At 36.8% G+C, this 26,998-nt stretch overlaps 1 protein-coding gene across 2 annotated transcripts in view; it reads right to left on the minus strand.

Moving 5' to 3' along the window:
• Positions 1-3,615: 3,615 nt before the first annotated feature.
• Positions 3,616-26,998, minus strand: part of BBOX1 (gamma-butyrobetaine hydroxylase 1) — a 60,115-nt gene continuing 36,732 nt past the window's right edge. For both annotated transcript variants that reach the window (XM_057747327.1, XM_057747326.1), the window contains 4 exons: positions 17,937-18,042; positions 12,212-12,408; positions 5,729-5,895; positions 3,616-4,009 (listed from right to left, as the gene is read on the minus strand). In XM_057747327.1, coding sequence (XP_057603310.1) covers positions 3,849-4,009; positions 5,729-5,895; positions 12,212-12,408; positions 17,937-18,042 — 631 coding nt within the window. In that variant the 3' untranslated portion in view covers positions 3,616-3,848. The remainder of the gene's footprint in view (positions 4,010-5,728; positions 5,896-12,211; positions 12,409-17,936; positions 18,043-26,998) is intronic.

The raw sequence follows: 26,998 nt of genomic DNA on the forward strand, positions 1-26,998 counted from the left end.
GAAAAGTATGTTCAGAGACACAGAGGTATGCTCTAAGCCATAAAGTCCAAACAAATCACATTTTCCTTGCAAGAACTTTTGGTTCAAATCTATCCTCAAAATGATATTTAACATAAAGTGGTATTTTTGTTCATAAAGTATCTCCTGTTTCTTAGTTTAAATTCCTGAGCAGAGAGATTACCCTCTGAGTGACCCAGCTATTCCATGGATTTCTGTCTTTTGCATAAATTCCCTCTAATGAAACTCATTTATTCACCTTTTAATGGTCCATTAGGGGGAGAAATAGAGACCAACAAAGATACCTTGTGACCTGTCTTTCTGGTGACCTGTGTCATTATTCCGATTAGCCAGCCAAGAAGCTAATATACTGCAAGTCAAATCAGAGAAATAGAATAGACAGTAAGAGTCCACACTGCCAAATAGGGGTAAATTCTAATCCAAGTTACATCAGATCTATTATGAGTTTGGAGGAAAGTCAAATCTTTAGACTATTATACCCGGGAAACCTAATCACCTTCAGTCGGCAGTAGCAGCTGTAGCCCATAATATGTCATATCCTATATAACACTTCAGAAATTGTTGCAAGAGCATCCAATCCTTCTGTCCCTTCTTTCCAGGGCAGAAATAATTTTTCAACAGAGAAGGAAACAGCCAGTCCATGGGACTCTAGTTTGGAATGTTGTCTTCTAGTGACAAAATACAATATGTAAGAGGTCTAGCTGATTTTGAATGTAAGCCACCACTGATTCTTTATGTTCAGAGTGTAACTGATTCCATAAACTAGGCCAATATCATTAGTTTATCATCATATCATGAGGTTTGTAATGTTGGTCACGATCACGAAATGTCTCCAGGAAAACAAGAAGTGATTTCATCCACCGTTTATATACTTTCCAAATGCAGATCTCCAATCCAGGTCTCTGTCCTAAGCGGTATGTATATGTAGAGCCAACTGCCAAATGGACTAGCTCAAAGGCAATTCAGTTCAGTTTGTTCAAAACTGGATTCATTGTCTTGCCCACAAGCTTGCTTCTCCTCTTGTGGCTTCTCTTCTTAAGCATGGAGTCATCATTAATCCATTTTTCTTAACTAGAAACGCAGCAGGCATCCTGGACATCTCCTTCATTCTCTGCACGAAGAGAGGCATCAAGTTCTCTAGATTTAGCCTTCTAAGTATCTCTCTATTCCCTCTCCCAGCATTCTGATTCAATCCTTCTTAATCTTTCATCTGGCTTCCTACAGTAAGTAGATTTATAGCCTCATAAGTGGATTTATAGCTTTTAAACTTGCTCATTTACAATTTCCTCCACAATGTAGCCAGACGGATCTTTAAAAAATGAATATCTGACCACGACACTTTATTGTTTATAAAAACCTTTAAATGGCTCCTTATCGCTTTCAAAATAAAATGTCAAATCTTTAGGGCAACATACATTCTGACATTTCATGACTTGGTCCCTATCTCTGTCTCCGGCATCATGTATCTCTTTTCATCCTTATCTACTCTCTCTATCTACAACCTCTATTGTTTTAACTAATTATAGTTAACATCTATTGAGTACTTACCCTCAGTTAGGAACTGTGCTAAATGTTTTACTTTAATATTTTTCAAACTTCTCTGGTGATGCCTATCACCTGGAATCTTTGCTCAAAATACAGTTCTTGCCCAGATCCGTTGAGTCATAGTCTTCAGCGAATGAGTCTGGGAAGTTGTATTAAACACACACACACACACACACACGACTCATCATCTGAGAAGTTTGGGAAAACACTGCTCTGCATGAACTTTTACTTCATCCACATAAAAATTTAATAAGAACTGTTATTAGTCTCATTTATAGACAGAAATCTGAGGCTTAAGGGAAGAAGTTATTTGTCCAAAGACACATGGTTAACTGATTGTCATTATTATAATTTGAACCCAGGCATCCAGTTCCAGGATTTACACCCTTACTATGCTCTACTCTCTCTTACTTGTAAATCAGTACGTGTGCTGTGATCACTCTCAATTCTCTGTGCCTCTTCTGCCTTTTGACTTGGAAAATCATTTTCCCATCTTTGCTAGGAAAACTACTGTTAACACTCATTCAACTCAGACTAAAGCTTTCATTAACTTCTCCAGTCTTGGTTGCCTTCCTATGAACCATCCTGTTAACATAATATATCATCATCCACATTCTTATCTTTTCCCCTACCAGATTATAAGCAGGTACATCCCAAGTCCTTCCATTCCTTAGTCTAGTAGTGTGCGTGATGTATACCAGCTATGTGATTAAATATCTGTCAAATGAATAAAAGTATAACAAGTCATTTTAGCGTTGCAAGTGCCTGGAGTTTAGATGCCGTAAGTGGATGGAGCTAGGGTTACTCCAGAAATGTATTTGTTTTTAGGTATTGATTGCTGCCTCTTCAAATCACGCCACACCTCCACTGAACTTACCTGTTTTCATTCTAGGAGTCTCTTAGGAGAGATGGGATTGAGAACCCAACCCGTTCCATTTGAAGCGTAGAGGAGTCAAACGTGCGGTGTACTGTAGCAGCCCCATCAAGACCAGATGATGGGAAAGGACAATGAAGCCCTCATCAAGGGGCAGTGTTACAAGGGAAAGAGGAGCCTGGGCTGGTGATGTGGACTTAATACCAGAGTTCAGAAGACAGAGGGGTGTGCTGACATGGCCCTAAGACAATTTTGATCCAGACTTCCAGTGCCATGGGCACACTGCGAGTGTGAAACAAAAGTTAAAGCATGGATGGAAGTAATGTTTTCACTTGGTCTTAAGGCACCAGGTAGAACTCTACAGCGGTGGCAGTGATTAAGACTTTCAAAATAGGAGGCTTGGTTAGGTCCCAAAATATATGGACTAAAAATCTATGTACTACCAGGATTTCAGCAAATGGAAATTATGAGACTCCCTTTTTCAGCAGAGGTAGGGAAGGGACTGGGCACAACAAGTGTGGAACTTCCATGGCTGGCAGTGACGCCTGTGTTCCACCACTGGGGACAAGGCAGTGGCCATAGAAGCCAAGACCAGCAGGTGAAGCTGTCCAGAGGTTAACAGACATCATATCTATTTATGAGTGTTGCATGCATCTTAGTTCTACCTTTTCTAGTTATTAGTTGAAGGCAAGGAGTGAGGAGAACTGATCCACGGAGAGGCGTTAAGATATGCTGACAGTCCTTGGGAGGATTTATTTGGGGCAAGAGCAACTTGGTGGGGGTGGGGGACTAGATTATCTTTTAATTTGGCATATTCTTGGGTTTGGTGTCAAAATTTAGGTATTAAAAGAAATGTTGAGATCACCAGGTTGGTGAGGTCTGGAAATCTGAGTCAGAGAATTCTGTAATAAAAGTAAACAAAAGAGATCTTTGAACATATGAAGGCTTTTTCCAAGCATACTAAAGACAGTCACATGCACTCATGAAAAATGAGACCCTACAGGCAACAGAGCAGAAACATTTTTTGAGACAAGTTTTATTTGAAACACAAGCTTTATTTGAAACAAAAGCTTTATTTAAAAGAAGTCTTATTTGAAGGAAGACTTTGATAGAAAACTATTGAAGGCATTCTGGAGACTCTCACAGATGGGCAAAAGAAATTAGATCATATGTGCAACTGAACAGAAGGGATGCTTTATTTGGAAAACAGAGAACACAGCTACAGCATCTGAAAAGTTGGCATTGTATATGATTACAAAGAAAAGAGAACCTTTGTGAGAAAGATGACATGTTCAATGTTAAAGAAATTAATGTGTAACTGACATGGCTCATGGCCTGTGAAGACAAATAACCTTGCCATATCTTATAAAACACACTAATTGGAATCTTACTGAAGTTATTGACAGGAGATTCAATTTCTATTCTGGACACTTTGCCTTAAAATACGAAGCCTTGACATGACCACATCCCAGTCGGCATAAGCTCCTTCTAGATGGCGGGATATCTCAGTTCCTGCTTCATAGCTCCGTCGGCCATGAAGTAAGCGCCAGTTATCAAAGGTAATCACATCACCTAGACAAAAGATTTTTTCAATATGAATATATTCCTGTGTGAAAATGATTTGCTGAGCTAGAAAATGTAAAATGCAAAATAGCATTGCTACTTGGTTTACATCAAGACACAATATGTTTATTTCTTTACATAAAACTGCACATTTGCAAATACAAACACAAATCAGGCCGCTGGATGCAAAGTGATTTAGACCTTTTGACATTTGAACTACAGAGCCTGGCAGGCCCCTATGGACACATAATTCTTACTTAAAGTATCATCTCCATGTAAAACTTTTGAATTTTTCTTCCTGATTGTTACTTATCTCTTACTCAGAAGCGTTTCTTTTTTTTTAAATTGAAGTATAGCTGATTTACAATGTTGTGTTAATTCCTGCTGTACAACAAAGTGATTCAGTTGTACATACATTCTTTTTATATTCTTTTCCATTATGGTTTATCACAGGATATTGAATACAGTTCCCTTCAATATATAGTAGGACCTTGTTGTTTACCAATTCTATATATACTAGTTTGCATCTACTAACCCCAAATGCCCAACTGATCCCTTCCCCCAACCCCCTCCCCCTTGGCAACCATGAATCTGTTCTCTATGTCTGTGAGTCTGTTTCTGCTTCGTAGGTAGGCTCATTTGTGTCATATTTTAGATTCCACATATAAGCAATATCATATGATATTTGTCTTTCTGACGTGGTTATTTCTAATTTAACAGCTTTAAATAAATAAGGATAGTGACATTCTTGGTTTGTCTTTCACATTCCTAGTATTTTATGTACATAATATCTATGCCTCACAAAAATCTTGAGAGTATTATCTCATATTTTCATATATGAGAAAACTGAAGGTCTGAGAAGTTGAGGCTCTTGCCAGAAGATACACTGCCGTTAAAAATGGTGAAGCTTGAATTCCAACTGCTATTTTCTCCCATGGTATTTCCATTTTATGTGTTACTGCTCTTAAAATCAACTGAGTGTTGACTTCATAGCAGTGGATTTATGGAGATTTCTAGTATTACTTTATTATACCAAAGATCAATTCAAAAAATAATCAAAAGTGAAAAGTATTTTCCACTTGGCCCAAACAGCAGGAGGGAGAAATTATGCTTTTTATTTTAGATATCAAAAGCCTCAAGTTTGATGTCATATTATTGAGTAGAGATGGTTCAGAAAAACCACAGTGCTTTCTGCTCCTTTATCCAAGTGGCTGGAATACTTCAAGTACTACTGTATTTCAGGTAGCACTATGTCTGCTAGATCAGATAAGCATAATGAGTAAACATTATTCATGTACTTTAGAGTGAGACTCATGGAGATAATTTTGTTTACCAAGACAGAAAAATTAAGTACAGACTTCAGTTTGTATTGATTGGCTATCAGAATAGAAAATATGTTATCAGTCTCCATATCAGACATGAGATTTTATTTGGCCTGCAGCGTGCCTCTCAATACTTATTCTTTAGGTTAGAGGTTTTTAAATTTTGGTGTGCTTAAGGCTTACCTAGGAGCTTATTAAAATGAATATTTTAAAGTCTGGAGAGTCAATTCAGAGAAAGGGTAGGGGCCAGGAGTCTGCTACTTAAGCAAGTTGGCTGCTCACCAGGACTCTGTTGTAAGTGTTCCACATGCCATGCTTGAGAAACACTGCTATACATATTGTGCTAAATGGTTAAGGTTGAAGAAAATCCATTCTTTCAGTTGTTTGAAAAAATGTGTACACTGACCTGGATTCATCTTGAAAGTAAACTTGAATTCTTTACAGTTCATGAGATCAACAAACTCCTTCAGAGAAGCATAAAAAGGCTGAACCCTTTCAACAGGCGCGTCAAATATTGTGTCTCTAGTTGCGTTATTGAAGTTGATGCGAACCACTTGGCCTTTATCATCTAATCTATTTTTCAAAGAGAAAAAGTTAAAATATAAAAGTCATGAAGTATCTGTTTACATTTGTAAGGGTCATTTCATCTTGAAAGATATTTCTGAAATATCATATTAAAGAATCCAAACACATGTACCGAAGATATTAAGGTTATCTGTGATACAATGTAGTCACTTGTTTTTTCACATATTCATTTAGCAAGAATTTTTTGAAATCTTACTATGAAAGTGCCAGAATGATTCAAATTAATTTAAAATAAATGTTTCTGAGAAATTCCAGTTAAAATTTGTTTGTTTAGGAAAATAAATTCATTCTTTATTCTTTAAAACAGTAGCTTTTACATATGTTACATAAGTAACGTAAAATGTTTTTGTTACAGTTTATAGGTCAATCACCTTATATGTTTCTTCTATGGAGGTTTTAAGTATGATTTTATTGGAATGTTATTGGAAGAAAGATTTGTTTTATAAAAGTTTGAAATACTCTGTTCTATTTCAATCCCTAGTTTATAGATGGGGAAACTGAGGCACAGAGAAAGAAGAGTCTAGCCTGAGAGATATTCTTTGGAGCTTTCCATCTATACTAAGTATCTTAGTGTATAGGCTTCTAGAAGACTGATATTGAATCTCATTTAATGTTTTATTCCCAGCACTCAACATAGGTCCTGGATATAACTGGCAGTTAATAGATATATAACTTTGTATATATTTTTTCAGTACCTTTAGAGAGTACCAAGGTCTTTTTAGTACCTTGGGAGATCCTAATATTGTGATCTCTATATTCTTTCTTAGAATATAAATCATGATTGTGACAATGTAACATAATACAGTTTTCAGTGTAAGAAATGATAACATCATTTCTAAATTTAAGTTTGCTGGTTATAATTAGCAAGGCATGAGCATTTAGACACAGACAAAAAGAAGAGAAAAAAATTTTTGTAACTTATTGGAAAGGTGGACTTTTATCCAGTTGTAAAACATCAACCAACTTTACCTTTTCTTTAGGTAGAAACAGGAGGGATGGATAAAAACTGAAGGTGGGCAAGGATGGTGACAAAGTGCCAAGAATTATCCTGAGCCACCTTAGGAGGTGGTAATGTGAGCCAACAGCTGACTGATGGGTCAAACCGAACAGACTGTCACATGTTCCAGGGCTTGGTGACACTGATCTGGGGTCTAGATCTCACTTAGCTGGCCACTCACACAGAGTGAACCATTACCAACAAGTTAGGTTATGGGAGGAAAGATGCAATGGCCTGTGGTACACAAAGTATGGCTATCTGTGCCTCTGTGCTTCGTGCCTCAGATTAATAGTCAATCCTTTGAGCCAGTGGCAGGTGTAATGACAAACTCTAAGAAATAGTGATTAGGAGCAACTTTTGTTTATTGAATGGTGACTGAAAACTACCTATTGAACCCATATAAGGAAAGAGAGTGTAAGAAAGGAATAGGTTTTCAAAAAAGGCTCTTAGAACTTGAATTTATATACATCGATAAAAATACAAATATGACTGAATAGGCAGTGAAGTGCCCTCCCATGTTGCCCCATCTTATCCACGTAGATAAAGGATGCTCTGTGGCCTGCAGGTTGTGGCTTTATGAACAAAGAATCAGGGAAGAGGTCAGTCAGCAGAGGAGACTGTGGACCTCCAGGTTTGAGTGGTACAAAGGACAGTGCTTGGCCTTTCAATTGCCCCATTAGTGTTCATACTGCTGGTTTCAGACTCCTTTCACAGTTTCTGAGGACATTTTGCCTTTATATCTTACCTTTAAAATTCTAGCCCAACTGCTCCTGACCCACATTCCCTCCCCCTCCTTGTATTATTTTCTGCACATATAACAATGACACCCTTTGGGTCATCCTCGATGTTACTGACAAGGATGTCACATCTTTGAAACTTCTTGGGGATCTTCCATCCCAGACACTCTGGTGGTCTGGTTCTTTTTCCACTAACACTGTAATTCCTGGATGGGAATGGTTATGCTAGTTATGAGCTCTCTATTTTAGAGTCCAAGTGTATATCCTCAAATATCAGTGAAAGGAACTTCACAATTCATTAATCTCATGAAATCAGAATGGTGTGTCCCATGGTACATTGTATTAAGCTTTCATTTCCAAGAGTTCACACGTGTGGGCAAAAATAACCAATTTCTGTGTGTGTGTGTGTAACACAATTTCTGTCTCTTTTCACCTGGTGTTTACTTTCTATGTGAGAAAATAAGATACAAATTTGCTATTTAGCATTCTCATTAATGACCTAAGGGGAAATAGAAAGTAAATTTAGTTAGGAGGTCTAGAGAAGATGTTATTCTGAGGATTGAAGAACGTTAGAGATGAGTGGCTGGCATCCTGAAGATCAACCTAAAATGCAAAGTTGAATCTTAGTAAGCAGGATATTCTGTGTGCAAAAACAGAATGAAAGGAAGGTCTTGATGCAGGATTATATGCTGAGGAAGGGTAAAAAGCCCCCAAAGATGAGGAATAACCAGCTATGTATTAACTATGCATAAAGCACAAGCATTTAAACATAAACCAGCAACATGGTGACTGCAAACTAGCAAAAGCGAAAGCTCATCAGTGATGACCATAAAAGAACTCAGTGAAAAGACTATAGAATCATCTCCTACAATCTAAGTGTGTGCTGTGGATACTTTTATTTCCCTCCAGCTCTCTATTGGAATAAAATTCCTTTACACTGTTGTACCAGTTTCTGCTGTACAACAAAGTGAATCAGCTGTATTTATACATATATCCCCATATCCCCTCCCTCTTGAGCCTCCCTCCCTATCCCACCCCTGCAGGTCATCACCAATCATTGAGTTGATCTCCCTGTGTTATACTGCCTCTGGGTTCATCATACAGAGTGAAGTAAGCCAGAAAGAAAAACAAATACTGTATGCGTATATATGGAATCTAGAAAAAACATTACCGATGAACGCTGTGGATACTCTTTGTTAGTTAAAATATTGTTTCATTGAGAGATGTGAAGTGAATTTGCTGTAAGAATATCACTATGGTCTTGCCCACCACATCACATTTTATGCAAGAAAAATTTATATCAGACTTTAAAAGCATCTCAAATCTTGCAAATTGATTATGTTCCCTCCTTGCTTTGATCTTTAGAAACTCAGAGTGGAAATTAAAATCTATCACCAGTAAATGTGTTAGATTATGAACATTATGGCTAGCTAAAATCTATCCTGCCCTTTCTGAGCCAGGCACTCTGACAGGGCTGTCTATATATTATCTCTATAATTCCCACTGCAATTGTTATGTGGTAGGTATTAATATTACTCCTTTTATTTTACTGACAATTACACCTTTTTGTGGTTTAGCAAGCATAAGTGACTGACCAACAGCTCACAGATAACAAGAGAAGGAGTTGTGTTTATGTGACTAATTTGTAACTGGTAGGAGGTACTGCTATAGCCTAATCTCACCATTGCTATTTTTGTCCTAGTTTCTTTGTTTATTTTTATTGTACTGCATAATACTTAACTTTCTCAGCAGCCTCCAAGATCTTTTTGTATTAGATAGGACATAAGCAACTCAAATGAGTTAAAAGATTTAACCACCAGGAAAATTAACCCAAACACTTAGCGTACCCAGGCCCTTGATTAACTGAAAGCTCTCTTTGTTTTATCTCCTGTCATTAAAAATAGTTTCAATACCATTTTTTTAAGAATCGATATATATGTGTTAGCATACAGTATTTGTTTTTCTCCTTCTGGCTTACTTCACTCTGTATGACAGACTGAACCCAATGGTAGGGCAAGAATAAAGATGCAGAGGTAGAGAGCAGACTTGAGGACATGGGGTGGGGGGCGGGGGAAGGGGAAGCTGGGATGAAGTGAGAGAGTAGCATAGACGTATATACACTACCAAATGTAAAATAGATAGCTAGTGGGAAGCTTCTGCATAACACAGGAAGATCAACTCTATGATTGGTGATGACCAAGAAGGGTGGGATAGGGAGGGTAGGGGGAAGACTCAAGAGAGAGGGCATATGGGGACATATGTATATATATAGCTGATTCACTTTACAGCATAAACTGGCACAACAGTATAAAGCAATTATACTCCAATTAAAAAAATAAATAAATTTAAAAAATACATTTTAAGTGAATTAATGTTAACCACTTGATATTCTCTAGGGATATTCCTGAGACCTTGATAATGGCCAAATTCTGGAATTTTATTGCAAAAAATACAAAACCAAATTATGAATCAGATGATAGATATTCGGTTAATCTCACCCAATAACTAAGGGTTTTTGTTTTTTTTTTTTGCCTCTGTTCACTAGCCTTGCAGAATCTGCAGTCATACTATGTCACAACAAGATGGTAATTTGTCACAGGATTTTAAGGTAACTTTTAAATAGTGAAAACTGTCCTGTTAAAACTGAGAATCTCAGGAGTTATTTTTTCTTTTTCCCACCTCTATGACTGACCTCTCAGGGAATGTTATTCTGAACTAGGATTTATTTTTGATGTCTGTCTGTCTTTCTCTCACACCTTTCATTCAATCTGTCATGAAAATATGCTGTTTCGATATGCAAAATATATCCCCAAGCAGACCCTTCTCCACCTGCTGTAATTACCACCTGGAACACTCATGTTCAAGGTACCCTCACCTCTGACCTGTGGGCCTGTAGGAGCTTCTGAGCTAGTCTTCCTGCTCCTGCCCTTGCTCTCCTACACTATATTCAGCACAGCAGTCAGGGCGATCCACTTAAAATGTAAATGACTTTATATAAATATAGATGACTCTCTTTTGGTCAAAATCTTGCAGCAGGCCCTTATTTCACTAAGAATGAAAGCCAATGTTATTACAATGGCTAACAAGGCTCTATATGAACTTACCTCCATCTGACCTCCTTTTTCAACACTCTGCCCCACGCTGGCTTCACTGCTGTCCCTTGAACACACCAAGCATCTTCTTGGGGTTATCCTAGGAGCTTTACTCTAGCTGTTTCTGGAAACTGCTCATCTTCTGGACAAACTCCTTCAACTCCTTTAAGTTTTTGCTCAAATATCACCTACTCAGTAAAGCTTATCCTTGACACACTATTTAGTGATACAAATTTTGTCCTCCCTAAGTCTTTGGCTCTACACACTCCCCTATCCGGCCTTACTTTTCCTTTTTTCTTAAGCACTTAAAATGTTTTAATATTCATTGCAATTTACTCATATATTAAAAAATTTCTATTTCTCCCCTCCCCTATTAGAAAGTAAGCTACATGTGGGCAGGAATCTTTGCTTTGTCCCCTGATGTATCCCAAGCACCAAGAAGAGGGACTGGTCTCAGTAAGTATTTGTTTGAATGGATAAATGAATCATGTGTATATAAGAAAGCTGAGTTAGCATACTGAGGATTTGATTATTTATTAAATGGGTTTATTTTCATATAATTTGGTTATTTCTCCTAAAAGAAGAATACAAACTCAATTATAAATTGGAAACACCCCAAAATTCATTAACTGAGGTCAAATTAAATATGTCCTAGAAACACAATGTAGGGTAATTCTCAAATAAAAGAATAAATATGTGGCCTTTGTAGATACTTGAAAAGTTATTGTGAAATAATATTAAATGAAAAAAGAACACAAAACATTCTGTGTAGGGAACATATGATTTTTTTGGCATTAATCTGGGGGGACATCACAGTTTCATTCTCAGCCCTTGTGGTTCAGATGAGGCTGACCTTACTCCAGAGAAGAACATGTGATCCAGGGACAGCCAATCAGAATTCTCAGACTTCCTAGTCATGGTGATTGCTTCCAGGATAGACTTGAACACATGTTGGGCAGCAAATCTACATCTTTGCTGTGGCTATTGGGAAATAAGTGTTTTCTGTGTGCTGTGATTACCAACTTGGAGCTTCTGTTGATTATCTTTGAAAATGAAGCCAGCACAGAGGATGTGTTGGCTAAGAGGTGAAGGAAAAAAAGAGATCAATGTCAGATGATTTTTTTTTAAACTCCTGGACCTACCTAATTTGAGTTATGTTCTTTCACTTCTGAAAGGGTCCTAATTAGTACAATCACACTGATTATAACTATGCAGAACTTATATTTTAAAAATGAAGTATACATGAAGTCTTAGTAACTTTACCTATATTGATTAAAAACAGGGAATTTGGTACAGATATTTTTTTTTATGGTGAAAGGGTTCTTTGTTTTCTCTTTCATTCGACAATTGGATTAAACAGTTAATAAAAAGTAAAGCTCAGGAATTAATTGAAGTTTTCTGTTTTTTAAGCTTTAGCTTAATGAAGCTTTTGCTGTCAACAGTTTTATTGCTCTGATACATTTAGAAACAGTACTTACTCTATAATTTTGTGTTTGGATTGTACGGAGAAATCGCAGTAATCTACTCCAATGTCTGTAAAGTCCACAAAGGTGGAGGACAGAATCTGGAATGCCCGAGGATTCTTTTCCTTCAGCTTTTGGCATACATTAAATCCATCTACAATTTCTGATTCACCCCCAGTGACTGTTTGCTTTATGCAGTGCAGAAACTGAACCTATGGAAAGAAACAGATATATGTTTTTAAATGGTATGCAGTTACATTTTTTGACACTGTGTTAAGGAAAGATCCATAAAGGTAAATGCATTAAAATCAGCAAAACTTTTATATCTGTCTTTTGTGTCAACAGAGAAAGAGGTTAGGGAGAAAAAGTTGCTTGTAATCAATAATTTATAGTTCAAACATTGTTACAATTGAAGACAAGGGCATAGGCAGATAATGTTCATTAGTAAACAAAAGGCACAGATCATAAGAGCAGTAGGGAGTGAGCACTTTGCGTTTACCCTACAGAGGAGGTGGGGTTTAATTTGGGCAAAGGAGGATGGATAAGATTTTGGATACATAGAATAGAATGGAGAGAGCAAATCAGGTGGCAGTGCTGATGGCTATGCAAAAATACACACTTCACTGGGTCTCAGAAAGTTTGGCTTTAGTAGAGGTTCGCAATTGGGAATAGCAGATCCAGTTGGAAAGATAATTTGGGATCTCATCAGGGAGAGTGGAGTGTCAGATGAAAGACATTGGACTTTCTTTTGCACAGAGGGGAATCGTTTAAGGCTTTTGAAGTAATGTAGTCAAGACTGAGTGGAAAATTATTAGTCCAGTGGTGTTAAAAAGGGATACATTTTTTTAAGGGGAGAACTCGTGAAAGAGTAACTACTTGAGAATCTAATACAGTAGTTCAAGTGCAATGATAAGGGAATGAAGTAGGATGGGCTATGAAGATGAATAAGCCCAAGATACACTAGGAATGAGAAACCAAAATGGTGGTAAGTGTTGGTTACTTTTACTAAGATTTAGGGAAAATATGTTTAATATTATTTCATTTTTAAAAGCTAAATGTAGTAATATTTTAAACAATATGCTTTTGAATGGAGTTGATATGTTTTCCTTGGTTATGTGACTCCTTTTGGTAAGTCAGCCTGGGTGGGTGGTTTTGAACACCTAAATTTAGACTGTGATTTTCTGCTTAAAGAAACTAACACTATTCAGCTGTGAAAACTTCCTTCTTAGTGAAATAAAAATAAAAGCCAATGTCTGACAGTTCTTGTAAGAAGGAAGAAGCAAATATGATCAAATATTCCGACTAGGGGGATATCACTGTAAGTGGGAAAAATATCCATTTAGCTTGGCTACCTCCATAGATGGCTAGGGCAGTGCTGTCCATTAAAACTTTCTGGTGATGGAAATGTCCCACCATGTCCTATATGTCTCCTAGTCCTATATGTCTCCTGTGCACTTGAAATGTGGTTAGTGTGACTGAGGAACTGAATTTTAAACTTGATTTAGTCTTAATTAGTTTAAATTAGAATTTAATAGTCATAGGTGGCCAGTGACTGCTCTATTGGATAGTGCAGATCTAGAACACAAATCCTGCCTCCTCCCAAAACTGAGACAAAATTTCTCAATATTTAAAATCTTATACATACTTGATCTTAAATTATGATGGTAGAATGCACATTTATTAATTCCTTACAACAGTCCTTAGAATTTGATACTTTCATCTCCATTCTAAAGATCAGCGGTCCTTAACTTTTTGGCACCAGGGACTGGTTTCGGGGAAGACAATTTTTCCACAGACCTTTTGGGGGAGAGGGATGGTTTGGGGATGATTCAAGTGCATTACATTTATTGTGCACTTTATTTCTATTGTTATTACATTGTAATATATAATGAAATAATTATACAGCTCACCATAATGCAGAATCAGTGGGAGCCCTGAGCTTGTTTTCCTGCAACTAGATGGTCCCATCTGGGGGTGATGGGACCACCTCAGCTCCACCTCAGATCATCAGGCATTAGAGTCTCATCAGGAGCGTGCAACCTAGATCCCTCCCAAGCACAGTTCATAGTAGGATTCTTGCTCTTATGCTGCCGCTGATATCTAATGCTGGCGCTGATCTGACAGGAGGTGGAGCTTAGGTGGTAGTGCGAGCGATGGGGAGTGGCTGTAAATACAGATGAAGCTTTGCTTGCTGGCCTGCTGCTCACCTCCTGCTGTGTGGCCTGATACTGGTCCATGGCCTGGTAGCTGGGGACTGCTGATACAGAGAAACTGAGACTCAGGTGTGAAAACTGGCCAGCTTGTAAGAACTCTGCTAATATTCAAACCTTGGCATATTTGCTTCAAAATCCTCATACAGCAAGTTCCTTTCCTCTAAAGGGAGATGTCCTTTTATATTATTCTTACTAATTCAGTAAGTTCAAGTGTAATGATAAGGGATGTAATTATGTGGTGTGTGTGCTTATGTTTTATCAACTTAAACTTCTATTTCAGGTTGATGATACCTTATTTTCTGATATTAGGAGAGAACTGATCTCAATGAATAATGGTTCAGTTCTTAAATTGATGCCTTTTTTTTAAGCTTGAAAAAACGTGCATAAACTGACCAAGTCATTGTAGAAAATCAACTCATTGCCAGGGCAATGAGAGATGAAGCAGCATGATTAAAAAGAAGATGAAATGGAAATATCAACCTCAAGTCTCCCAAACTCCAAGAAGGCAGAGCAATAACATAACTTTGTCTTGGGAGAATCTGAGTGTTCTTTAAATTCTTTTAGACTCTGCCACAATGAAGTCACAGAATATTTCAAATATAAATCTTAAAAAAAAATGTCAGCTGATGTCTTTTACATGTGGCTAGGCCAAATAATAATCTTCTCTTGTACGTTTACATTTTAATGCAATCTTATGAAAGAAAAAAGACGATGGAGCCAGACAACACTTTTATTGCGAATTCAAAAGGTACATGTATGCCTGATATGTATAAAACCCAATTCGATGTCATGTAAGTCATTCAGAATCAAAAATGTTTTCTTTTTAAAGGTTACTTTACGGCAGCATGTGACTTTTGGCCCAAAGACAGTGAACAAAGCAACATCTGTGTTTCATTAAATATGTGTTTCCTTATCCTGCCCCCACGTGATTGAAAGTGATTAAACTGAACTCTGAAAAGGTAACTCATTATCCAGATCATCTCACTGTACTGAATAAATATTGGTTTATTCTATTTGTTATAAAAGAGCTCAAACTTTGGTTCAAAAACCCCTGAATAATTCAGAATGGAAACAAACAATAGCACAAGCAGATGCCTGCATTTTAATCATTATTTTATTAGAATCTAGACATTTTAGGAATCATTTCTTATTTAAAAATTTCCTCTTAGGTCATTTAGATTTGGATATTTCACTTGCTGGTAGAGATTGGTACAATTTTGTGGCATTTTAAACCTCTTTTTGGCATATTTATTGTCTCTACTACATGCAAGGTGCTGGGCTAAGTCTTGAAATATATGGAAGTGTAAGATTCAATTCCTGTATTTCAAGAGTTTGTAATGTATGACAATGTTTATAAATAGTCAAGACGTTATAGAAACAATGGTAATTAGAAAGTCCAACTCAGGATCCTTATGGTGTGGTGAAAAAACTTGATGGAGGCCTGGTTTCAAGTTCAAGTTCCCTATTAATCAGATGTCACCCTGTGAAATTATTTAACCATGCTGGGCACCATTTCTTCATTTAACATAAAAAAGACATGATCGCTCCTGCCTACCTTAAAGGAATGCTAAGAGGCATCAAATAAGGCAATATAAGTAAAAATGCTTTGAAAGAATATAAAATACAGAAGAAATAAAATGTTATGAAAATGTCAAGCTTTATACTTCAGAAATATTTAAGAAGTCACTTAATCACTTTTCCATATAGGCTTTCAATTTTAACCCAGAAACAACGTAAACTCATAAAAAGCAGATAATTTAAGGGGAAGCTGAGACGAAGCGAGAGAGTAGCACAGACATATATATACTACCAACTGTAAAGTAGATAGCCAGTGGGAAGTTGTTGTATAACAAAGGGAGTTCAACTCGAGGATGGAAGATGCCTTAGAGGACTGGGGCGGGGAGGGTGGGGGGGGACTCAAGGGAGGGAGGGAATACGGGGATATGTGTATAAAAAAGAGATGATTGAACTTGGTGTACCCCCCCCAAAAATAATAAATAAATAAATAAAATTTTAAAAAAATTCAAATAGTATCTAGTTTTCTAGTCTAATTTTAAGAACTTATTCCATTTAACTTCTCCAACCTGTCTTTGGCAGATGAACTGAGCTGATTAGTTTGGCTTTTAACCCCCAGGGTTTTAGAAAATTCCTGGACTGCATTTAAAATAAATCACATTGTGTGTCTTCCCCTCAGTCCCTACCCAAAAAGGTGACTATTGAGGGTCATTTCACTGTCGTCATTTAGTTCAAAGAAATCATGTGGTGTTTTACAATCAACAAAATAATTTAAAACATGTGAAGTCAAATACTAGACTAGCTTAGTTAATACTGATGAGGACAGTGGGTAACAAAGGCACAGAGAAATATGATAAAAAACACAAGAAGTTTTGATTTTCCCCCATTTCACCTTCACCAGCTAGAGAATTGCCCCAAATTTCCACTTTCATTTACCTTTGAAGTTACAAATTTCTGTGTGGCAATTTCATTTCGTCCCATTTCACTCCAACAATAGGGACAAAATATCTTTTCAAAGGTAGTTTCCTGACCATTTATTTCTGGGTTTAACAAAATGATGCTTTTGTAAAAATGTAGCTGGTTTCGTAACATGGTAATTTTTAACTATGTAATGGACCAGGAGGCTTGCAGAAAATCTGGAGAATTTCTGGCTTCATGGTGAACAACTCCCTCCTCAATGAAGAATCTGATAGCTGAGAGAGTAGATGGTATCCAAAAGCAGCCAAGGTCATTCTGCTTCTTGCATTCACACTCCTTTGTAGTACATCTTTGTAGCTTCTCCCATAATATGTGGCCTTTACATCCTCACTCCTTGAATCTGGGCTAAACTTATGACCTGCTTTGACCAATAAAACATGGCAGAGATGACATTGTGCTGATTGCGGGAAAGGATGACAGATCAGATGGAGCAGGGACAAGTCATCTCAGCCACCACCTAGGTCAATCAGTCCCTAGCAGACTCAGCAGTAGCAGAACTACCCAGCTGAACACAGCCCCAATCGTAAAAACATGAGCTAAGTAAATGGCTGTACATTTAAGCTGTTAAGTTATGAAGTAGTTTTTTTGTTTGTTTGTTTGTTTTGTGTTTTGTTTTTTTTTGCAGCAATAGCTAACTGATATGAATGGTGGCCATATGACTTTGTGGGAAAAACTCTACATTGTGTTCCCTGGTTTTATTTTCTCTTTTAACTCTCTTGGGAATGGTAAATGTGCAAAAAGACCTGAAGAAGTACTGCTGTGGTAAAATGTCTTGGCAAAGCAACAAATGCCAATAGTTATTCCCAGGGAGAAATGAAGAGATGTGAAAAAATACATGAAATTCTTCTATCCCTTGGGAATGTGAGATTGTTCAGGATTTAGGTACAGAGATTTTTCTGAGTTTGGATTGTGTTTGGAGAAAGATCTACATAAGACAAGTTAGCTAGTGAAACATATAATCTTCTAGGCTCAAAATACCGGAGGATGTTGGGCCTTGGCCTGCCTTGTGGAAAATATGTTGAGGCTCACCTTACCCCAGGTGGGTGATGGAGGGCTGGATAATCAGTGTGAAAGCTTAGCTTCCCAGTTGTGTAAGCCACATTGTTTGCGTCGATTTTGTCTTGCACTTGCCAAGTATGTCTGTAAAATACAAGAACCATGTGTTTAAACAGGCTGTCACTAAGCCAGAGGAAATGTGTTAGAATGAACTCAAGACATGGGGGAAATGGAAACTTCATTTTATGAAATAATTACCATAAGGACTGTGAGCCAGGAAAAGAGTCTGACCTTTCTTTGTCCAAAGTAACCATTTCAGAATCAGCATCTCCTCATTTCTCTTCTCCTTTCCAAAAAAGAGTACGGAATTTATAAAGAGGTGTATATGGGATTGTAGGTTATGTTTTTTAATAGCTTGATGCATTTGAAAAAAGAATTTACTGAGGCAAAATTTACAGGACATAAAATGAACCATTTTAAACTGAACACTTCAGTGGCATTTAGAACATTTACAATGTTGGTAACAAATGTCTCTATCTACCTAGTTCCAAAACATTTTCATCACTCCAAACTAAAACCTCTTACCCATTAAGCAACTTCTTCCCATTCTGTCCTCTTTCCAGTCTCTGGCAAACACTGATCTTGTTTCTATCTATGGATTTACCTGTTTTGGATATTTAATGTAAATAGAATCATACAATATGTGACTTCTTGTGTCTGGCTTCTTTCACTTTAATATTTTTGAGATTCATGCATGTTGTGGCACGTATCAGTACTTCATTCTTTTTTTCTGATTGAATAATGTTCTATTGTATGGATATGCCACAATGTGTTTATCTGTTCATCATCTGATGGACATTTGCGCTGTTTCTGCTCTTTGGTTACTGTGAATAGTGCTGGTATGAACATGTTCATGAACATGCATTTATTTGAATAACTCTTCTCAATTTTTTTGGGGGGGGTAATACTTAGAAGTGGAATTATGGGATTATATCATAATTATGTCTTTAACTTTTGAGGAACCACCAAATTATTTTCCACAGCAGCTGAACCATTTTACATTCTCACCAGCAATGTGTGAGGGTTCCAATTTCTCCACATCCTCACTACACTTGTTGTCTGTTTTTTTTTTCTTTTAATTATTTATAACCATCTTAGTGGGTATGAAGTGGTAGCTTATGGTTTTGACTTGTAATATCCTAATGACTAAAGATGTTGAGCAACTTTTCATATGCTTATTGGCCATTTGTGTATCTACAAATGTATTCAAGGATTTTTCCCATTTTAAAATTAAGTTGTCTTTTTTTTTGTTAAGTTGTAAGTTTTTTTTTTTTTATTTTTATTTATTTATTTTTATTTATTATTTTTTGGGGGGTACACCAAGTTCAGTCATCTGTTTTTATACACATATCCCCATATTCCCTCTCTCCATCAACTCCCCCCCCCCTCGAGTCCCCCCCCACCCTCCCCGTCCCAGTCCTCTAAGGCATCTTCCATCCTCGAGTTGGACTCCCTTTGTTATACAACAACTTCCCACTGGCTATCTATTGTACAGTTGGTACTATATATATGTCTGTGCTACTCTCTTGCTTCGTCTCAGCTTCCCCTTCACCCCCGCCTCCCCAAACCTCGAGTTCTCCAGTCCATTCTCTGTATCTGCGTCCTTGTCACTCAGTTCATCCGTACAACTTTTAGATTCCGTATATGTGAGTTAGCATACAATATTTGTCTTTCTCTTTCTGACTTACTTCACTCTGTATGACAAACTCTAGGTCTATCTACCTCATTACATATAGCTCCATCTCATTCCTTTTTATAGCTGAGTAATATTCCATTGTATATATATGCCACATCTTCTTTATCCATTCATTTCTTGATGGGCATTTCGGTTGGTTCCATGTCCTGGCTATTGTAAATAGTGCTGCAATAAACATTATGGTACAAGTTTCCTTTGGGATTATGGTTTTCTTTGAATATATGCCCAGAAGTGGGATTACTGGATCATATGGTAGTTCTATTTGTAGTTTTTTAAGGAACCTCCAAATTGTTTTCCATAGTGGCTGTACCAAGTTACATTCCCACCAACAGTGCAGGAGAGTTCCCTTTTCTCCACACCCTCTCCAACATTTGTTGTTTCCAGATTTTGTGATGATGGCCATTCTGATCGGTGTGAGGTGATACCTCATTGTGGCTTTGACTTGCATTTCTCTGATGATGAGTGATGTTGAGCATCCTTTCATGTGTGTGTTGGCCATCTGTAGGTCTTCTTTGGAGAAATGTCTATTTAGGTCTTCCGCCCATTTGTGGATTGGGTTATTTGCTTTTTTGGTATTAAGCTGCATGAGCTGCTTGTATATTTTGGAGGTTAATCCTTTGTCCGTTGTTTCATAGGCAACTATTTTTTCCCATTCTGAGGGTTGCCTTCTAGTCTTGTTTATGGTTTCTTTTGCTGTGCAAAAGCTTTTAAGTTTCATGAGGTCCCATTCGTTTATTCTTGATTTTATTTCCCTGATTCTAGGAGGTGGGTCCAAAAGGATCTTGCTTTGATGGATGTCATAGAGTGTTCTGCCTATGTTTTCCTCTAGGAGTTTTATAGTGTCTGGCCTTACATGTAGGTCTTTAATCCATTTGGAGTTTATGTTTGTGTATGGTGTTAGGAAGTGTTCTAACTTCATTCTTTTACATGTTGCTGTCCAATTTTCCCAGCACCACTTATTGAAGAGGCTGTCTTTTTTCCATTGTATATTCGTGCCTCCTTTGTCAAAGATAAGGTGCCCATATATGTTTGGGCTTACTTCTGAGTTCTCTATTCTAGTCCATTGATCTTCCTTTCTATTTTTGTGCCAGTACCATACTGTCTTGATCACTATGGCCTTGTAGTATAGTTTGAAGTCAGGAAGCCTGATTCCACCAACTCCATTTTTCCTTCTCAAGATTGCTTTGGCTATTTGGGGTCTTTTGCGTTTCCATACAAATCGTAAGATTTCTTGCTCTAGTTCTGTGAAAAATGCCATTGGTAATTTGATCGGGATTGCATTAAATCTGTAAATTGCTTTGGGTAGTACAGTCATTTTCACGATGTTGATTCTTCCAATCCATGAACATGGTATGTCCCTCCATCTGTTTGTGTCGTCTTTGATTTCTTTCAGCAATGTCTTAAAGTTTTCTGCATACAGATCTTTTGCCTCCTTAGGCAGGTTTATTCCTAGATATTTTATTCTTTTGGTTGCAATGGTGAATGGGAGAGTTTCCTTAATTTCTCTTTTTGCTCTTCCGTTGTTAGTGTATAGGAATGCAAGAGATTTCTGTGCATTAATTTTGTATCCTGCTACTTTACTAAACTCATCAATTAGTGCTAGCAGTTTTCTGGTAGAGTCTTTAGGGTTTTCTATGTATAATATCATGTCATCTGCAAAGAGTGACAATTTTACTTCTTTTCCAATTTGGATTCCTTTTATTTCTTTTTCTTCTCTGATTGCTGTGGCTAAAACTTCCAAAACTATGTTGAATAATAGTGGTGAGAGTGGACACCCTTGTCTTGTTCCTGTTCTTAGAGGGAGTTCTTCCAGTTTTTCCCCATTGAGAATGATGTTGGCTTTTGGTTTTTCATATATGGCTTTTATTATGTGGAGGTAATTTCCTTCTATGCCCATTTTCTGGAGAGCTTTTATCATAAATGGATGTTGAACTTTGTCAAAAGCTTTTTCCGCATCTATTGAGATGATCATATGGTTTTTATCCTTCAATTTGTTGATATGATGTATCACATTGATTGATTTGCGTATATTGAAGAATCCTTGCATCCCAGGGATAAACCCCACTTGATGATGGTGTATGATTTTTTTAATGTGCTGTTGGATTCTGTTAGCTAGTATTTTGTTGAGGATTTTTGCATCTATATTCATCAGTGATATTGGTTAAGTTGTAAGTGTTCTTTATATATGCTAGATACTAGATCCTTAGATATATGATTTGCAAATATTTTTGCCCCTTCTGCAGGTTGTCTTTTCATTTTCTTAGAATGTTTTTTGATGTTCAAAAGTTTTTAATTTTGATGAAGTCATTAATTTATATTTGTTGTTGTTTTTGGTGTCATATGTATAAATCCACTGCCCAACTCAAGGTCATGAATATTTACCCCTATGTTTTCTCCTAAGAGTTTAATGGCTTTAGCTCTATAATTGATCCATTTGGAGTTATTTTTTTAGTAAGTGGTCTGAGTAAGGGGTCCAACTTCATTCTTTTACATGTGGGAATACTTTTGTCCTAGTACCATTTGTTGAAGAGACTGCTCTTTCCCCATTGAATGGTTTCAGCACCTTTGTTAAAAATGATCAGCTATAGATGTATGTATTTATTTCTGCACTTTCATTTATATTCCATTAGTCTATATATCTATCCTTATCCCAGTATCACATTATTTTGATTATTGTTGATTTGTAGTAAGTTTTAAAGTCAGGAAGTGTGAATTCTCCAACTTTGTTCTTTTTCAATATTGTTTTGGCTATTCAGAGCCCCCTGCAACTTCATATAAATTTGAGGATGGTTTTTTCAGTTGTGCAAAAAGAACAATTGGAATTTTTGCTTGACTCCGTAGCCCACTTTGGTTAGTATTGACATCTTTAATGATATTATGTCTTACAATCCTTGAACATAGATCTTTAATTTCTTTTAGCAACATTTTGTAGTTTTCATTTTACAAGTTTTCACCTCCTGGTTAAATTTATTCCTAGGTATTTTATTCTTCTAGATGCTATTGTAAATGGCATTGTTTTCGTAATTTCCTTTACAGACTGTTCATTGCTGATATATATATGAATGCAACTGATTTTTGTGCATGGCTCTTGTATCCTGCAACTTGCTGCATTCATTTATTAGTTCCAGTAGCCTTTTTGTGCATTATTTTGGGTTTTCTACATACAGGATCATGCCATTTGGGAATAGAGACAGATTTACTTCTTCCCTTATCATTTGGATGCCTTTTTTTTTTTTAACAAACTTTTATTTATTTATTTATTGGCTGCGTTGGGTCTTCGTTGCTGCATGCAGGCTTTCTCTAGTTGCGGCGAGTGGGGGCTACTATTCATTGTGGTGCTCAGGCTTCTCAGTGTGGTGGCTTCTCCTGTTGCAGAGCATGGGCTCTAGGCATGCAGGCTTCAGTAGGTGCAGCACAGGGGCTCAGTGGTTGTGGCTCACAGGCTCTAGAGCACAGACTCAGTAGTTGTGGTGCATGGGCTTAGTTGCTCCACAACACGTGGGATCTTCCCCGACCAGGGCTCAAACCCGTGTCCCCTGCATTTGCAGGTGGATTCTTAACCACTGCGCCACCAGGGAAGTCCCATGGATGCCTTTATTTCTATTTTTTGCCTAATTGCTCTTGCTGAAACTTCTACTACAATGTAGAATAGCGGTGGTAAGAAACAGCATCTGTCTTATTCCTGATCTTAGGGAGCACTTAATGAATTTTTAATTATACTCTTGTAACTTTACTTAGATCAAGAAATATAACTTTAAACTCAAACATATGCCCTGTCCCAGTCACCATCCTTTCTCTCTTCTTCAGAGAAACCATGACCATGACTTCTATATTTATCATTGCTTTGCATTTCTTTACATTTTTATTCCTGAATGTGAATCCTGACAGTATGTTTAATTTTGCCCATTAAAAACTATCACTCTGTCTTTTAAGTCTCTTAATCTATATGTTTCTCTTCCATCCTATTCTTTTTACAATTTATTATTTGAAGAACTTAGTGAATTTGCCCTATAGAGTTCCTCACAGTCTTGACTTTGCTGATTGTATACTCACGGTGTAGTTCAACACGTTCCCTGTCCTCTGTGTTTCTGGTAAATTGGCAGCTAAGGCAGAGGCTTGGGCAGACTCTATTTTTTCTCTTTGACAAAACTATAGGTGTGATTGTGTTCTTTTATTACAGGGCGCAGAATATCTAGATGTCTTTCTTTTTTTGATATTTGTATTTGTTCATGCTCAATGGCTAGACCCACCAATCCACTGGGGCTTTCAAACAGTGAAATACCAAATTAATAATTTCTTTTTTATGTATCAGTTGGAATACTTTAAAAAAGATCCATTTTCCCTCCTCTACTATTTGGTCACCCCATATAATAGCTAATATAGGGATGACGAGATAAATGCTTGATTCTTTCCTTTATTTACCTTTCTGCTGTGTAATGGATTAGTCTTCTACCACTCCAAGATGAATAGTATGTTTTTTAAAAAGTAACATTACTGATGAAAATGGATTACAATTAAATGGAGGTAATCATTTCACAACATTGCCAATGTACAGAAACGCACGTGTTATAATGGTTAATTTATGTTATGTCAATTTTTGCCTCCATTACCAAAAACAGCTTGACTTAAACATTATAAAAAGTTAACTAAAAAAATAACTAGAGATTACTTGCAACTCTGTGGCAAGAAAAACAACCATTATTCAGATTTTGTAAGGCTTTTCCTTGGAAGACTGAAACAATGGGTAATTGGAAGCAAGCTGTGTCTCAAAATAAACCAAAGCTGGTTTGAAAAAATGTCACTATACACACGCATGGCATGTTATTGCTGTTACAATGTCTATTAATTTATGTTCATGTTCATCAAATCATTTTCAATAAATATTGAACAAACCTATTCTATTCCAGGTATTGTTTTAGCATTAGAAATATGGTAGGGAAAGAAAAGGACAAACAAGTATTTACCAAATGTAATATCAGATAGAGGTAAGTGCTATAAAGAAAATAAAGCAAGGTGAGGTGATAAGGATTGGGGCCAGGAGACTATCATGGTGGAGATGATGCTTTGGGAAGTACTCTAGAAAGAGCTGAATTTTTCATAGAAACCTGAATTAAATAAGGGAAGGAGAAATGTGAATTTTTGAGAGATGTATTTAAGGCAGAGGAATCTGAAATGAAAAGGTTGGGCTTCTTCCCTGTTCTCTGGGATTGAGGATGAAACTAGCCATTTTGCTGTTTTTTTTTTTTTCTCATTTAAATTTAGGATGGAAAGCCTGGTATATATTTCATTAAAGATTAAAGAGCCATCCACACATTAAAGAGCTATCCACATATGTGGCCATGAACTGGAAAGAGACCTAGTGAAAGGAGAAGAGGGTATATAATTGCCACTGCAACTCATTTCAAGTATGAGTCAGGCAATCCATTATATTGTCATGACTGTAGCCAAGAAATACACGTTCTCTATGAAGTTCATGTCACTCTGTGGCCCATATATAATACAGATTCAGACTATTGTCAACATCAGCATTCCAAGAATAAGCTACATGTAGGAAGGGATTTAAGGATACAAAAAAAAGTAATTTCATCAAGTTTTAGAATATATAATGTCTTCTAAGAAGATGATGTTGTTGACACTGTCAATAGGAAATGACTTTATTTAGATTTTATGTCCAAAAGTGATGATGGTTTTGCATTGATCCATTTATAGTCTCTTTCCTGGTTCCTCCTATGATCAAGGGTAAAATGAACTGAGTTTTGCTGTGGCTAAGAGCTGGCTGAGATTCAAGGTGCAAGATTTAGCCAAGGAACAGATCTTTTCTTTGACACTAACTAGCTTCTACAGGGATGGGGCTTGTGACTTGGCTTTTTCAGATCAGTTTTCCAGCCCTCTGAGCTAACTGGCGTGGGGATGATAAACATTTTTTTAGCCCTAAAGTGTCTTAGGCACGGTATGGGATGTATAGCCTAAAAGTCTATGCTCACACATAATGATAAATCCAAGGAAAGGAGTTTGCCAGTTCCAATCATAAAACATTCTCTTAATAGTTATAGCATAAGTCTGGAAAAATCTTAGAAATGTCATTTGCTCTACCTTTTTACCTTCTTATAGAAATAAATCATGCCAGGAAGGCTGCTGCTGATGGTTTATGACTCTAAGCTTTCCCTTATCCTTCTCAATCCAAATTTCCAATAAAACACAGCAGAAATAAATGCAAACATGATCCATTGGCCTGTGTAGAAAACATTTTTTTAAAAGCCCACAGGTGAGGCCTTAGTGAGATTAGGGTGTATTTACACGCACCTCTCAAAAGGCAATTTCTCAAGCAGATTATCAGGGGTTGTCATGCAACAGAGGTGCAGGACCAGATTGTTCTAAAGCTAAGAAGCAGGCTCAGTATAGCATCTAAATTCAATGGCATAGACTTGCTTGAGATTGTACTGGGGCAGGTAATTGTCACTGTACAAATAATACTGCTTTTGCCAAAGATATTATTAAACAAACCCAAGTATTTTCACTGAGCTATTCATGTCATTCTCAACATTTAATTAGAACTTTCCCTCATTTTTTCTCATCTATTCAAGAGTTTTGTCAAAAGCTTCAGTAAGCTTGATCATGATTTTAAGGTAGTACAGTATTTCATGGAATTGGCTTGAATGCTAATTTACTAGATTCACCTTAATCTAGATGGCCAGTCATAGATACCATGGTATTTCATGATACTGATAGTGTTTTGTGACAAATTTGAATCCTCAGTATTTATGGAATGCTGAAATTTCATTTTTGCTAGATTTTTTTTCTTTATATCTTTGGTGATAGATTTTATACTATTTTGGTTAGTGGTTCACACTTGGAAAATCATGCTGAATTTATTTTCAATCTTTTTGAAGTACTATTTTTATGAAAAGATGCTCTAAACCTGCAACCTGGATTTACTGTCTCCAGCAGCTAGGACCTCCAGTGTTGACCTGCAGCAAACTCTTCTTGTCAGATTAAGAAAGAATGCCTTTTTTTGAACATCATTACTTGTCCCATTGGATCGAAAACATAATGTTCATATCTTATTTTTTTAAGTTTTATCATGGAAAATGCTCTCCTAGCTAAAACAAACCAAAAAATTTTATAGTTAACCATCCAAAGGAATCTCATGTTGCTTATTATTTCTAACTATAGTTGTGACACTTCCACTTGTGACTTTCTAGATGCAGTCACGCATCAGACCTCCAGATATTCATTTTTCCATTATCATTTATTAGACACATACAGTGGGCCAAGAATTGAGGGCTCAGAAGTGAACAGAATAGACGTGGTACTTGCACCTCATGGAACTTACAGTCTATGGGG

This window comes from Hippopotamus amphibius, chromosome 9 (genome assembly GCF_030028045.1).
Source record: "Hippopotamus amphibius kiboko isolate mHipAmp2 chromosome 9, mHipAmp2.hap2, whole genome shotgun sequence".
NCBI classification, from domain to species: domain Eukaryota; kingdom Metazoa; phylum Chordata; class Mammalia; order Artiodactyla; family Hippopotamidae; genus Hippopotamus; species Hippopotamus amphibius.